This window comes from Saccopteryx bilineata, chromosome 9 (genome assembly GCF_036850765.1).
Source record: "Saccopteryx bilineata isolate mSacBil1 chromosome 9, mSacBil1_pri_phased_curated, whole genome shotgun sequence".
Taxonomy (NCBI): Eukaryota; Metazoa; Chordata; class Mammalia; order Chiroptera; family Emballonuridae; genus Saccopteryx; species Saccopteryx bilineata.
In genome coordinates, this window is record NC_089498.1 from 151,324 (window position 1) to 166,248 (window position 14,925).

Here is a 14,925-nt window from a genome sequence, read left to right on the forward strand (position 1 = left end):
GTTTCTATGAGACAGAACAGGCACTGATCTGGCTCCTCCTGCCCTGTTGTCCAGGTGTCCCTGCAAACAAATGCCCCTCGCTAATGGTCAACAACCACAGAAGAGCTGACATTGATGACCCTTATTATCATGGGCCACATGCCACTGCAGCCACTTTCATGTGTGTTCTTGTTTCCTGTGGCTGCATATGAACCTCTCAGAAACTCGAAACTCAGCAGTGGGAAGCAGCAAAGTGCTCTGGGTGGTCGTGGGTCAGGAATATACAATACATGCAGAGCGCAGTGCTGGCTTGTCTTTGCTCCAGTGTCTGTAACACAGGGGCGAGGGTGATGGGCAAATGACTCCTTGTAAGAAAGAATTAGAGGCCCCTCCCAGTGGAGAGGGGCTCTGGGCAGCAGCAGAGGTGTCCTGGGGGCTAGAAGCGCCAGGTTCCCAAGTCCTTCGCTTCCCATGGCCCCACAGCACAGTCCGCCCTGGGCATTCTTGCTGGAATCAGGTAGTGGGTCTCGGGGGAGAAGAAGTAGAGAGATTATTAGCCTCAGAGCCAGCTCCACAAAGGCAGGGTGGTGGCTGGGGGAAGCTGGGGTCATCGGAGTGACAACAAAAAGGATGAAGTTCTTGTGGGCACAGGTGGTTGGGCCACTTTAAGCAAGTGGAGAAGGACACAGATTGCTTTGGGGCAAACACCTGGCTCTGCCACTGGGCCTCTGGCAAGTGCCCGCACCTCTCTGAGCCTCCATTTCTTGGCTGTGAAATGTTAACACAAAGTTTAAATGAGAAGAGGGCTCAGTAAGACATAGACCTGCGCCCAGAATGAGCTCCCGTGGGTGTCAGGAACTGGGAGGACCTTTGCCAACATTGGACAGGTGTCTCGACTCGTCAGGTCACAGAGCCTTTGAGAATCTGAGCTGTGGACACCTCAACTTTGTGGAGGCCAGCAGCCCTGCAAAGCCCCCCTGGGGTGGTGTAGGAGTCCGGCTGCTGTCCAGCTCCCTTTTCCGTACGGTGGTGAGAACCCGGCACAGGGCTCAGATCCCCACCCGCGTGCGGCCTCAGTCGCACACTTCATAACTCGACTGCCTCGTGTGTGAGGTGCTGAGCAGTTCAAAATGCTGAGAGCCGCCTGGCACACAGCAGTGGCTCAGGGCCCCAGCCTGAGACTCGGCCCTCTCGGGCTGCAGCCCCCTTGGCCTCCCTTCTTCTGCACAGATACCGACATAGAGGAGCTGCTTTTCTGCCAGGGGGAGCAAGGTTTGATGACACCCCTGACTGAGTGAAGAGGGACCTGGGCCCACACCAGCTCTGTGCACACTCTTTGTGGACCCTGGACCCTCAGCGCCTTGAGGGCTTTCACTCCTTTCCCTGTAGAAGGTAGTGGGCAGCCAAGTCCACACCTTACAGGTGCCCGTGGAGGAGAGCCCAGGCGCCCTGCAGACACAGGAAAGGACCACCACGGGGCAGAGGAGCCACCACTCCTTGCCAGCCCGTGCCTGGGTGCTTGCTGTGGGCACAACTTCCTGACCCTGCCAGCCCCTTCCCAGCGCCAAGCCCCAACCTTCCAACACACATTTTTCCAAGGAGTCCTTGAGGTCCTCCCTTCCTACCTCTTGTCTGGGTCTTGGGCTGCCTGCCTCTATCTCATCTGGCACACAGGTAAGCCCGAGAAAAGCTCTGGAAGGTGAGTCACCCGGCAGGAGACTAGGGATTATTGCCGAGTCACAGGAGAACTTGCCTGGGGTCCTGAGGTGATGCTGCACCCGGAGAAGGCCCATTGTTTTCTCCATCACCACTCCCAGGAGCCCCTTGAGGGCTGTGCCTACAGACACCTGCAGGCTCCAAGCACAGGCCTGTCTCAACCACCAGCCTGGGAGACCATGGCCTCCTGCCCTGCCCCCATCCAGGCTCCATCCGCCCCTCCTTACTCCTCTGGGCCCAGCTTTTCAGAATAAAAAGAAATCTCTGGCACCAGGCAGGGGTATCTGACAGCAGTAAATTTATTAAGTATCCCCCCTTCCCAAATATGATCACAAACCAGTAAAAAAAAAAAAAAAAAAGCCATAAAACTTCAGGGGACCAGAGCTGACAAAGCAGAGACAAATGAGAGATGCTAAACTGGAGACGACCTACGGCGGGGTGACAGAGCTGAGTGCCCTACATACTGAGGGACAGACGCCTGGGAGCCCTGGGGCGACGTGGCGGGAGCCAGTGGGGAGAGGAAGGGGCGGCGTCATGGCTGCCTCAGGACCCTGGCCGCAGCCTGCTCCCCCCGCTGCCTCACTTGGGGCCCTGGGCCTCGGACTCCTCCTCATCGTCTTCATACATCTCGCCCTCCTCCTCGGCCGTGGCATCCTGGTACTGCTGGTACTCGGAGACCAGGTCGTTCATGTTGCTCTCGGCCTCAGTGAACTCCATCTCGTCCATGCCCTCGCCCGTGTACCAGTGCAGGAAGGCCTTGCGCCGGAACATGGCCGTGAACTGTTCCGAGATGCGCTTGAACAGCTCCTGGATGGCCGTGCTGTTGCCGATGAAGGTGGAGGACATCTTGAGGCCCCGGGGCGGAATGTCGCACACGGCCACCTTCACGTTGTTGGGGATCCACTCCACGAAGTAGCTGCTGTTCTTGCTCTGAATGGCCAGCATCTGCTCATCCACCTCCTTCATGGACATGCGGCCACGGAAGACAGTGGCCACAGTGAGGTAGCGGCCGTGGCGGGGGTCGCAGGCGGCCATCATGTTCTTGGCATCAAACATCTGCTGGGTGAGCTCGGGCACCGTCAGGGCCCGGTACTGCTGGCTGCCCCGGGCAGTGAGTGGAGCAAAGCCAGGCATGAAGAAGTGCAGGCGCGGGAAGGGCACCATGTTCACCGCCAGCTTGCGCAGGTCTGCGTTCAGCTGGCCCGGGAAGCGAAGGGAGGTGGTGACCCCGCTCATGGTGGCCGAGACCAGGTGGTTGAGGTCCCCGTAGGTGGGCGTGGCCAGCTTGAGGGTGCGGAAGCAGATGTCGTACAGCGCCTCGTTGTCGATGCAGTAGGTCTCGTCGGTGTTCTCCACCAGCTGGTGGATGGACAGGGTGGCGTTGTAGGGCTCCACCACCGTGTCGGACACCTTGGGTGAGGGCACCACGCTGAAGGTGTTCATGATGCGGTCGGGGTACTCCTCACGCACCTTGCTGATGAGCAGCGTGCCCATTCCAGACCCTGTGCCCCCGCCCAGCGAGTGGGTCAGCTGGAAGCCCTGCAGGCAGTCGCAGTTCTCACACTCCTTCCGCACCACGTCCAGGACAGAGTCCACCAGCTCAGCGCCCTCCGTGTAGTGACCCTTGGCCCAGTTGTTGCCAGCCCCACTCTGACCTGTGCAGGGGTCAGAAGGTGGCACAGACAAGGTCAGACCTCCAGCACATAAACATCCCAACCCAGAGGGCAACTGTGAAAGCTCTGTGCCTGCCTCCCCTCTATAAAATGGGGGGTCCACAGCTTTCCCTATGGCTCTGCATACAGCCATGCTGTATGTTGGGGTCCCTGCTGCTCAGTACCATGTGAAGGGTTCTGGTCAGAAGTTGAGAACCTGGAGTTGTAGGCCCTGCTCTGCCTCGCTCGGGGCTCCTGAGGGAGTTGACCAGTCCACCTTCCCGCCTGCCCACCCTTGGCCAGCTGTGTAGGAAGTGTCAACTACAATCCCAGAGTCCCTTGCAGCTTGGAGTCTGGGTGTGGACTGATGCCCATCAGTTGGGGTGCTGAGCTCTGGAGGGAAGAAGTGAGGGAAGCCCTGCCACCAGAGTCATGGGCACAAGGACCACCTGACCTCTGGATCACACTGACACTGTACTTATGTGCTCTGGAGGCCCACCAGCTCTCTACTGACCCTGTAAGCTGAATTCTCTGATTTACACATAGTTCTGCTTGAAATACACAGTGGTTTCTGTCCCTGGGCCTCCACTGCCAGTTGCAGAATGGGAGTCAGCTCTGCCCGGGGGGTCCTGGTGAGGAGTTGCTGTGTCCTTTGTTCCTGTTGGCCTGGTTTGGCCTGTGACGGGGTCAGCCATTGGTGTGGGCCCGGGAGAACTTACCAAAGATGAAGTTGTCAGGTCTGAAGAGGTGCCCAAAGGCCCCAGACCGGACACTGTCCATGGTTCCAGGCTCCAGGTCCACCAGGATGGCCCGAGGCACATACTTGTGAGCTGAGGGAAGAGGGGGGGGTCACGTATGTCACAGAGGCTCAGGGCATCTTCCTGCCCTCTACACTCTTCCTCAGCCTCTCACCCCTGTGCTCTGGCCCCAAGAGCTCAGATTTGGTCACAGAGGCCGGGACCATGTGTGATATGGGCACTGACACCCTGGACAACCAGGACCAAATTCTACATCCATGTGGGCAGGTTAGTATTTCTCCAGTTCAACAGGGACATCATTCTACACCAAATGCGAAATAGCTCCTGCCTGAGCCCCCCAGGTGGACCCTGCTCTGTACCCTCCCACTGGACTCTGAGGGGACCTTCAGGACCCCGCCCAGCCCTGTCTGTTCCCTTGTACTGCAAACATGTCTGTGGACAAGAACATGTTTGAATCTTACTGTGGTGAGAGGCTCAGGTTATACCCGCTGGCCTGCCAAGAGGAGGGCAGGTCCCAGGGCCCAGCCCAGGTGCCCTCCCAGCCCCCGGGGGAAGGGGAGGGGCTCACAGGAGGCTTCATTGTAGTAGACGCTGATGCGCTCCAGCTGCAGGTCCGAGTCCCCCACATAGTTGCCACTAGGGTCTATACCATGCTCATCGCTGATGACCTCCCAGAACTGCAGGCAAAACAGAGGAGTTAGCAGGTGGCCATGACCCTTCCCAGGCACTGGCGTAGCCCTGAAGCCCTAGGTGTAAAATTAGGGCCTTGGACCCAAAGCCTACATTAGCCTCTTGGAGAGACTTTGCAAAGAGCCCCAAGCTGTCATCTGTCAGAAAATTGAAATAAATATCTTGTCCACTGTCTATATGTCCATGGTTACCAAAGTCCTTGGGGCAGTTCAAGGCTAAGCTGACACAGACCCAACTCCATACTTGCTGACCTTAATTAGTAACAACACCCTCTTTGGGTGTTTTTTTTTTGGGGGGGGGGTTGACAGAGGGAGAGAGTCAGATAGGGACAGACAGGAAGGGAGAGAGATGAAAAGCATCAAAAAAATTTTTTTTACAGAGACAGAGGGAGAGTCAGAGGGAGGGATAGATAGGGACAGACAGACAGGAATGGAGAGAGATGAGAAGCATCAATCATCAGTTTTTTGTTGCGACACCTTAGTTGTTCATTGATTGCTTTCTCATATGTGCCTTGACCACGGGCCTTCAGCAGACCGAGTAACCCCTTGCTCAAGCCAGCGACCTTGGGTCCAAGCTGGTGAGCTTTGCTCAAACCAGATGAGCCCACGCTCAAGCTGGTGACCTCAGGGTCTCGAACCTGGGTCCTCCGCATTCCGGTCCGATGCTCTATCCACTGTGCCACCGTCTGGTCATGTGAAAAGCATCAATTCTTCATTGCATCTCCTTAGTTGTTCAGTGATTGCTTTCTCATGTGTGCCTTGACCAGGGGGACACTGCAGAGTGAGTGACCCCTTGCTCAAGCCAGCAACCTTGGGCTTCAAGCCTGTCACCTTTGGGTTTAAGCCAACGACCATGGTTTCAAGTCTGTGATCCCATGCTCAAGCTGGTGACCTCGGGGTTTCGAACCTGAGTCTTCCACATCCCAGTCCGATGCTCTATCCACTGCGCCACCGCCTGGTTAAGCTGGGTGGTTCTTATTATTACCTTTTCTGCTCAGGAAACTGAGGCACAGAAAAGAGGACACAGTCAATACTCGTGTCCCTCAGTGCCAAGGCAGAGAATGTCCAGTGATGGGGTCTAGCAGTGTCTGGAACATCGTCAGCTTCAGCCACAAGAACTATAGGGCCCCTAGTGGGGAGTGGCTTGCCTGGGGTTGCCTAGCCTGTCCACGCATGGCTGCACAGCCCTGACTCCCAGAGGTCATGTCCCCCCTTGGGCAGGAACCCACAGTGCTTCTCACACTGTGCTTCCTTGACTGCAGCAGGCACAGGAGCAGCCCAGGACCTCGACTCAGGGGCTGGACTGCCCTTCCCAGCAGTGTGACCTTCAGAAGGTCCCAAAGAGGTTCTGTGCTTCAGTGTCCTCATCTGTTCAATGGGCCTGGTGATGAAAACAGGTCGCTGTGAGGACAATGAGTTACGTGTGAGAACATGCATGTGTGGTGGAGCCTGAGTATGATGTGAAATTATTAGCCCCTGTATCTGCACAAGGACATAAACCCTGGCTGCACAGAGCTCTGTCCTCCATGCAGGGGCACTTCCAGTTGGCCCATGTAGGCAAAAGGTCATTGGTCACATGCTGTGTGACTTCCCAGTGCCTTCTTTGCTCCTTAGGGTTGGGGTGGCTTCCATAAGATGAATGCATATGAAGTCCTTGAGAAACAATGAGCCCCTGCATAGGAGTCATGTGCTGGTGAAAAGACTGCCAAGTTAAAAAAATCAGCTACAAAACAGTTTGTATGTGCTTCTCTCTATGCAGAAGCCTCTGACAGGCACAGACACACAGCGGTACCTGGCACGTGGCCCTGGGTTGGGGGAGAGACCTCTTTTCATAGCACGCTCTTTGGTGCTTTTGTAATTCTTTGTCATGTGTACACATTAACTTCACACACACACAAAGAATAAAGGTAAAGCTGCTTAAAAACTTGAAAAGTAGGAACAGTGTCATTATTATAAAATGTATACAAGCAACTTGGCAATTCATCAGAGGGACTGTTATTTATCAGAGTGTAGCTCACTTCTCAAGGACATGGGGGCTGGACTTCTTGCTCCTTTTGTGCATTTTCTACACTGATGAGTTCTATCATTCCTGCAGTAAGTGTATGTTAATTTTGTAATTAGAAGGGGGGGCCCTCAGCTTTCTCATCTGTGATATAGATGTAATAATGGTACCCACATCAAGTGGTTAGCACAAGGCCTCACACATAAATACATTCAGCAGCAAAAAGGAAGAAGAAAGAAAGGAAGAAAGTAAGGAAAGGAAAGGAAAAGAAAAAAATAGCATTCAGCAAATGCTGCTTTTGTTGAGCTAAAAGGTCTTAGGTGCTATTCAAATGGGTAAAGCCATATGCACAGATAACTTAAATCAAAATAAAACATAGTTTTAAAATATCCACATGCTTTGGAATACTGTGGCACAGTAAAATATCATCGCTGATAGAGGATCTCCAAACATATCCTTGAGGGGAAACGCCCATTCAGTAGTGATAGTCAAGAAGGAAAACCCACGACAGATGCTATATTTTCTCACAAAGATCTAGGTGCCCACACACAGAACAATGACAAATAGTGCCACTGGAGGGGGACCTGGAGGGGGACCTGGAGGGGGTGAAGTGGTTAAATGGGCATAGCTTTACCTGCAATGTTTTTATTTTTTTGAAGGGGGGGTGTATATTAATAACTGCTTTTGCAACATAAAATATTAAATAGATCTTGTTAGTAAAATGGATTATGTAACATAATAAATAGTAAAATACAATTTTGTAAATTAAACAAGAAATAACTATGATCATCACTACAGAGGAGTTTACTGCCAGATGGCCGCGGATCCCAGGGTCCAGGACAGGTCTCCTATTTCGGACCCCACGGTTTTGCCTGGCGTTTTGCCCTGGGCCTGTGAAGCTGTCCGTGGTGCTGATCCTGTGCGCGACGCTCAGAGGCCTGGAGGCGGCAGGGCGGATACAGGAGCCCAAGGCAAGTGGTGTGTAGCGGCTCCCGGAGGGAGGATTGGCCGATTTAGGGGCCTTAAGCCCCTCCAAGACCCTCTGCCTCCCCCGCGCCCCCGCAAACGCCACCGGGTTGTATCAAGGAGGCGCTGGAGGAGGGGCGGGTACCAGGAAACAGGAAACCTCCCCCCCGGGTTGGGCGTCAAGGCCCCACCCCTGCGCAACCCCGCCCTGCAGCCGCGAGGAGAGGCCTTGACAAAGGCTGCAGAACCACCCTGCCTCCACGGGGAAGGAGGAGAGTCTGGACTCCTCGCCCCGTTGTGCGGGATCGGGTTCTGCAGGCATCCTGATGTGTCCACGCAAACATAGCTCCAAACTCCTGCCTTGTTCCCAGAGCGCTGTTTCCTGATACTGGGGGAAGGGCAACACCCCGTCTCACCGCAGCCCGGTGAGGCGATTCGAGTGAAGCACCCAACACAGAGCCCGACAAGGTGGTGGCCACTGTCACGAGCCATCAGTGCTGTCAAACTGCCGCTCCGGAGAGGCGTCCCCTCCCGAGTGCCCCGCATCCCCTCTCCCCACTCAGGACTCGCAGGCAGGAAAGCAGCCCCCGCGTCCACCCCAGTCAGCGGCCGCCGGTGGTGGCAGGAGAACCCGTCACGCGGGGACTCCGAGCACTTTCTCCGGCTTTTGTCTCCGCTCACTTTGCAGGCAGGGCGGCGGGAAGGAAACTGCTCGGCTGCACCCAGGCTCACCGCAAAGGGCAGCGGTCGGAAAAGGAAAAAACAGTTCCTTCCCTCCAAGTCCACCTCTCTCTTGTCTGAAGTGTTTACAAGAAACAGATATTAATTTTTAAAACTCATATAAATTAAGAAAATCAACTGGAAAGTACTGAGCAAACGCAAGGGTCAGAGCGCCCAGAAGCAGGAGGGAACTGCGGAGGACACTGTGGCCAGCAGCAGCCAGGCGCGGCCCTGCCCTCGCCGGAAACAGGCTGTCCGGCTGTGAAGGGGGGACATAGTGGACCCCCCCCAGGCCCAGGCGGGGCTCAAGGTCCTCTTTCCCTCCCTCCTCGCCCCTCCCCCGACCCCCGACCCTCTGAGGAGCAGATGTTCAGGGCAGGCCTGGCCCCTGTGACCACACTAATGAGACCTCGGCCCCTCCCACCCGGTCAGGGCAGCTGTCAACGACTGTCCCCGGAGCCCGGACTGATTTGAAGCCGCCGTCCCCCGAGCCGCCCCTCCCCCAGTTCCCCCCCTCGGGCAGGCTCAGCTGTCTCCTCCGTGATTGGGGACTCTCGGGCTATCCTCTCCGGAGACCCCATTCGAGGGCCTCCATCCTGAGCCCAAGTTGCAATTTACATGTTAGCCACGTGGCCGGCGCAGCCCCTTTGTAATTAGCTTTTTTTGTTCCCGCCGTTTCCATGGCAACAGCCTCCAGAGGAAGCCTTTCCTCGGCCCCTTTTCCCCAGAAGACCGATCTTCCAACCCCGCCTCCTGCGGGGACCGGCGCCACAGCAAGCCCGCCCCGAGTCCCTGGCCGTGGTCCTGACAAAGCCACCCTCCTCCCGCGCGTGGTCCGGAGGAGCCCGGCGGGCAGCGGGCCGCAGCCACGCGCCCTGGGAGCCCGCAAGACGGAGCCGGAGGCGGCGCGGCTCGGTCTCGCACTTGCTGTGTGACCTTGGGCAAGGGACAGCCTCCCGGACTTGGGGACCTGACACTCGCCTCCGGGGACGCGCCTCAGTACCAGCAACGGGGAGGTGGGCGGACAATGGGCGCGGCGAGGCGTTTCCCACGCCCGGAGCCGGGCTTTGTTCCTGCGTCCAGCCCCCAGGCTCAACGGTGCCACCCCGCGGGGCGCTCGCCCACGTGCGGCTGCGCTGGGGGAGAGGTCAGTCCGGGACCAAGGTCACCTCGAGTCCGGGTCCAACCCTCCCCGAACAAAGGGACGGGTGGAGCCAGGCAGCCAGGGTGAGCGCAGCGCGGTAGGGGGCACCGGGCGGCCCTGGCCGCCTGGAGGCCCCCCCCCGTTGTGGGGTTCGGGGGAGCAGAGGGAGTCCTCGCGGCTTGGAGGAGCGAGCCTCACCCACACCGACCCCCCCCCCCCATCCCGCTCAGTTGCGTGGCGACCCCGGCAAGGACCACGCCCAGCCAGCCCGCTGCACCCGCGGCGGCCGGGGCTTGGAGGGGCCGTGTCCGCGGCAGGCGCTGCGCTCTGCGAGGCGCAGGTGCCGGTGGGAGCAGCGGAGAGGCGGCGGGGGCGGCAGGGCGGGCCCGTCGCTTTGTTCTCGGTTTGCGGGGGAGACCGCGGCCCGGGCGAACCTCCCTCGGGGCAGGCGCGCGGGGCGCGGGGCGCGGGGTTGGCGCGTGGACAGCGCGGCCTCACCTTGGCCCCGATCTGGTTGCCGCACTGGCCGGCCTGGATGTGCACGATCTCCCTCATGCTCGGAGCGGCGGCGGGCGGCTGCGGGACGCGCGGACTGGCCGGGCTGGCTGCACCTGCCGCCCCCGCCCCCGGCTCTTATAGGCCGGGCCCCGCGCGCCGCGCCCTCCTGGCGTCACCGCGCGGCCAATGAGGGCGCCGCCGCCCGATGCGGCACGGCCGCTGCCGCAGCAGCATCAGCGCGGGGCGTCGCCGCTCCGCCGCCGGGGTCCGGGGCTGGCTCGCCCGAAGGGAGGGGCTGCCGGTGTTCAGGGAGGACAATAGAGCCCCCTTTGGCCCTCGGACCCCGCCCCGGCTCCCTCTCCGGTCCACCCGTCGGCTTTGCAAAGGGAGTCTTTCTTCCCCGTCCCCGTTTAGGGACCGATCCCATCTTCCCACCCAGAAAGGGGAAGACGGACACCTACCCCGTCTCTGTCTGTGGCGTGAAGGGGCCAACACGGCACCCTGAGCTTTGCTGGACCCCGTGGGGATCCAGTGGGCAGGAAAAAGGCTCAACAGGCACCGAAAGGAAGCACAGGGCTGAGGAGTCCTTAGCGTGGCTGTGGGTGCAGGAGGTCAGCGGGGCGACTGTGGCAGCTCTGAGCTCCACCGTCCTCCTCTGCATTGGGGTGTTACCGACCCTCCACCGCAGCCGGCTGCCATCAGATTCCACAGGGCCCTTGTTTTGTACCCCCTCCCCCCGCCCTGGCACAGTGACTGGCACATAGCCACTGCTCAGTGAATATTGGTGTCAGGAACTGTCATAAGGACAGGCCAGGTGAGGGGCAGACAGGGTGGTGGGTGGAGTACCAGTCGTTCCTGCCTTACCCTCGCTGTCCTCTGTGTGTCTGGACTCCGTCCAAGTGAGGGCGAGGCGTTGGTGGTGGTAGTGGTGGTGGTGAGTACGCAGGGAGCTGATGTGTGTGTAAGGTGGGGTTTTTTTGCAGGGAAAACTAGGGAAGGGGGTCCACTGGTCAGAAGAGAAAAGGAGGGGCCTTCACATGAATACAGATACTGTTCTACACGTACAGACAACAAACACTGGCTTCATATTCTCTTGAGTTCAGACTTTATGGTGAAGCCACCTTTTAATAAGTCCTTATGATGTTTTAGTAGCAATCATCCACGAAGGCCATCTACAGATGGCTGCACCAGCCTGCAGTGCGCCTGTGCCCCGAGTGTGTGCTCAGCAGTGGCCAGGAGTCCCGTGGCTTCTTTCCTTCCCTCCAGAAGCTCCCCAGCTGGGCAAGTCTAGAAGTGGGTCTTTTGTTCTCAGGAGAAGCCCCTCCCCCACAATGTGTCCGTGATGTGGCTTTCTGTGGTTGGCTTTCTGGCCACCTGGGGTCCCTTCCTGTCACATTTCAAGGGGTCCTTGGTGAGCATTTGGCTCTTCCCTGGAGTCGGCTGCACCTCCCTGTCTGAGCAAAAGCAGCTTGACAGCATCCTGTCTGCCAGGACCCATAACCAGCCCAGTCTCTCTGCAGAATGGCATCGGGCCAGGCTGGCTCCCCCTCTATCCCCAGAGGGCTCTGGTGCTGGACTCAGGCTGACTCACTGTCCTGTCTCTCAGCATAGGCTGACCCTGCCAGGAAACAGCTCCCAGCCCCAAGGCCAACAGTCAGGGCTGCAGCTGCCAGCCTGGGTGGGTGGGGCCTAGCCTGGCAGAGCTGGGGTGGCTGGCAAGGGAGTTGCAGACGTTACTGGGACTGCCTTGGGATTGACTGACACCATAATTTCTGATTCCACTGAACTCGTACCAGGACCAGTGTCGACCACATGCTCAGTGTCTGTGGAGAAAACCAGGTGGCTCCTTGGCAAGAGGCTTAGGGTTGCAGCAGAGGGAGGAACCAAGGGCCCTGAGCACAAGGCAGCATGGTCCCGCCCCCCCCAATGCCACTCCTAGGGAGACTGCCTGCAGCCACTGAATGGCTTCATCTCTGGGAGGCCTTGCCTGAAATACCTACCAGGGCTGGTAGTGCTGGGGGAGCAAAAACCCCAGCTCTGGACCCACCCTGTATCGTGCACCCTGAGGGGGGGCTAGAGCAGGTGTGGAAGAGGGCCTGCTTATGCCCTGGCCATGGGTCACAGGGTCCAGCTTCTGCTGCAGCTGAGAGCAGCTGGGACAGTGTCAGCCTCGTCACCATGGAAGTGGCTGGGGGTGGAACAGTTGCTGCTCCTGCTTCTCGCTCGAGCTGCCCTGGGCTGGGTTTGCACACAGAGAAGGCAAAGATGCAGCATCGGAGTAGGTGCAACTAGGGGTCTATACGCTCCCCCAAGACAGGGCCTCAGGCACTCTGCGTTCTTTGGGGTTTCTGAGACTGACTTCTCTCCCTTCGTCATTCCCACCCCACCCATCTTCAGCTCCTCCATCCTCAAGCTTCAAGCACAGCATTTATTACCAGACACTTCCTAGCCTGAGATCCTGGGTACTGGTCACTGATTCAGGCCAATGGCCTTTGCTTCTGCTTCAGCAGGTGTTGGTCAGCGCTGTCTGCTGGGTATACACGGTGCAGACAAATGGGCTGAGCGCCCAGCTCTCCTGGCACCATGAACCCTAGAAGAAATCAGCCCAACACCCACAGCAGCTCCTGCAGACACATCCCTCTGACTGGAACAGGACCGCATTTTCCCCTGAACCAGTCCTGTGAGTCCAGGTCCTGCTCCTCACAGAGCCCCTTTGCCTGAGGCCCTTACCAGGAGCAGCACCCCACCAGCCCCAGGACTTCACATCCTGATGGGACTCTGGGTGCAGGTGAAGCTCTCTGGGAGTGGGCAGTGTCTGCCTGTGTGACCCCGTCTCCTGCACTCCCCACATCTCCTCCTGGAAATTCATGCTGACTTCTCTCTGGTTCCAGAGGGTCCATCCTTCCACTCCTTCAGAGATCATCTATCCTGTCCTCTTTGGCAACTGAATGCCCCGGTCACACAGAAGTTGGGCCATGTGGCATCTCCACCTCCCTCTGTGAGCACCTGCCTTGAGCACCCAGGCACCCTTCCTCACCAGGAGCACAGAAGCACCTCCTGGAGCGTTCCCTGAGGCCCCTGGCATCGAAGGTGCAGATGAGGGGGTCCACCATGGAATTGCAGATGACAAAGGCCAGGAAGAGATCGACGTTTTTGAAGACACAGCAGCAGGTGGGGTGTTGAGGACAAAGGACAATGAGCAAGAGGAGCAGGAAGAAGGGGCCCCAGCAGAGGAAGAAAACACCCAGCAGGGTGGTGAGGGTGGCAGTGCCTTGAGGCCAAAGCCCTGGGGGACCAGGCGCTCTCTTGTGTGCAGCTGGATGGCACTGTGGGTGTGCTGCACGCCTGGAAGAGCATGTGGATGTACAGCACCACCATGAGCGCCCGCATGGCCACAAAGAAGCTGACAAGACAGAGCAAGACAGCTGTGTGGTCATAGTATGCTGTGGAAAGGGTGCTGGAGATGACACTGGCCACCCAGAAGGCCACGATGGCCCACCACGCCCGGGTCAGTGTCACGATGCTGTGGTACTGCAGTGCATAAAAGAGAGAAATGTAGCGGTTCACAGCGATGACAGCCAGGAATCAGAGGCTGGACACCATGGAGCCACAGGTGAGCACATCCAGGATGTCCTGCAGCTGCTGCACCATTGCCGCCGGGGCAGACAGGGCACCCACCCCCAGCAGCAGCATGACGGCCATCCCCAATACGTTGCTCACACGCACCAGCAGGTCAGACACAGTCAGGCAGCAGATGAAGAAGTACATGGGTGAGGGCAGTGTGGTTCTTGGCCATAGCAGCCATCACCAGCACATTGTCCATCAAGCTCACCAGTCCCAGGCTGAGAAAGAGCCCACCGGGAATGGACACCTCCGGGCACTGGGGGCCTGTCTGGTTGGTGGCCATCCCGAGGTGGGGAGTGACTGGGGGGTGGAGCTGAGGATGCCCAGCAGCCTTCTCTGGGGACCCTCTGCAAGTGGGTATAGTCCCATGAGGAAGCAGGAGGGGCCACCTTCTGCAGGGGTTTGGCTCAGCTCGTAGTGAGTGCTACCAGTCGGCCTGTACACCCTCAGGGCCGCTCTTATGCTCACCTGCTCCTTGGCTAGACAGATGTCGGCTGGGCATGCCCCAACCTCTCCACTGGTCAGTTATTCCCCTGGTGGGACCCCAAGTTCCACAGCCCACCTCCCCATCTCTTCCCTGGAGGTGCAGTCGCTCAGGTCTTCATATTTCTATGCCTTCTGTCCCCCAGGCCAGGGGAGGGCTGAGGTCCAGGAAGAATGGAGCCTTTCTCTACATCCTTCAAGTCATCCACTCAGCCTCTCCTCCTGAGGGCGGCCACATGATGGGCGTGTGCCCAGGAGTTCATCAGCTAGCGCCCACAGAACCCCTGCCTGCCACCAGGTGGCGTGCATGGCACCCAGGGCCGTTGAGCTTCCCAGGCCCCCAGACTCCTGGGCACAGCTGGATATCTCCCCTTCGTGCTCAAAGCCACTGCAGCCTGGCCAACCTGCTTGTGCTCAGACACCCAGCGCCCGTCAGGCCTCTGCTCCAAGTGTCTGTGGGGTATCTCCTCTGGACCTGTCCGAGACTTTTCACCCACTCCCTCTCCCCCCACCCCTGTGGCAAACACCACCTCCTCCTGGAAGCCTCCAGTTCTGAATGCTGGCCTGATGCTGCTCTGCCTCCTTGGCTACTTACCATTAACCCCGAGCACCAACCCCCGCTCTATGTTAGATGTCCACTGAGGGCATCTGTTCCCAAGGACCCCCAGTCCCTTTGCTGAATGCTGCCAGAGGG

General features: G+C 58.3%; 2 protein-coding genes across 2 annotated transcripts; both read right to left on the reverse strand.

Moving 5' to 3' along the window:
• Positions 1-1,976: 1,976 nt before the first annotated feature.
• TUBB3 (tubulin beta 3 class III) lies at positions 1,977-10,238 on the reverse strand. Its single transcript, XM_066243562.1, has 4 exons — positions 10,125-10,238; positions 4,674-4,782; positions 4,067-4,177; positions 1,977-3,350 (listed from the first exon to the last, which is right to left on the reverse strand). Exons 1-4 carry the CDS (start codon positions 10,179-10,181, stop codon positions 2,275-2,277), a joined length of 1,353 nt encoding a protein of 450 aa, XP_066099659.1. The 5' UTR covers positions 10,182-10,238; the 3' UTR covers positions 1,977-2,274.
• A 2,919-nt stretch (positions 10,239-13,157) lies between these two features.
• Positions 13,158-14,117, reverse strand: MC1R (melanocortin 1 receptor). The gene is given in 6 exon segments (XM_066243343.1): positions 13,158-13,192; positions 13,195-13,398; positions 13,401-13,463; positions 13,466-13,908; positions 13,910-14,057; positions 14,060-14,117. Coding segments are annotated over 6 exon segments (951 nt in total).
• Between the last annotated feature and the right edge of the window lie 808 nt (positions 14,118-14,925).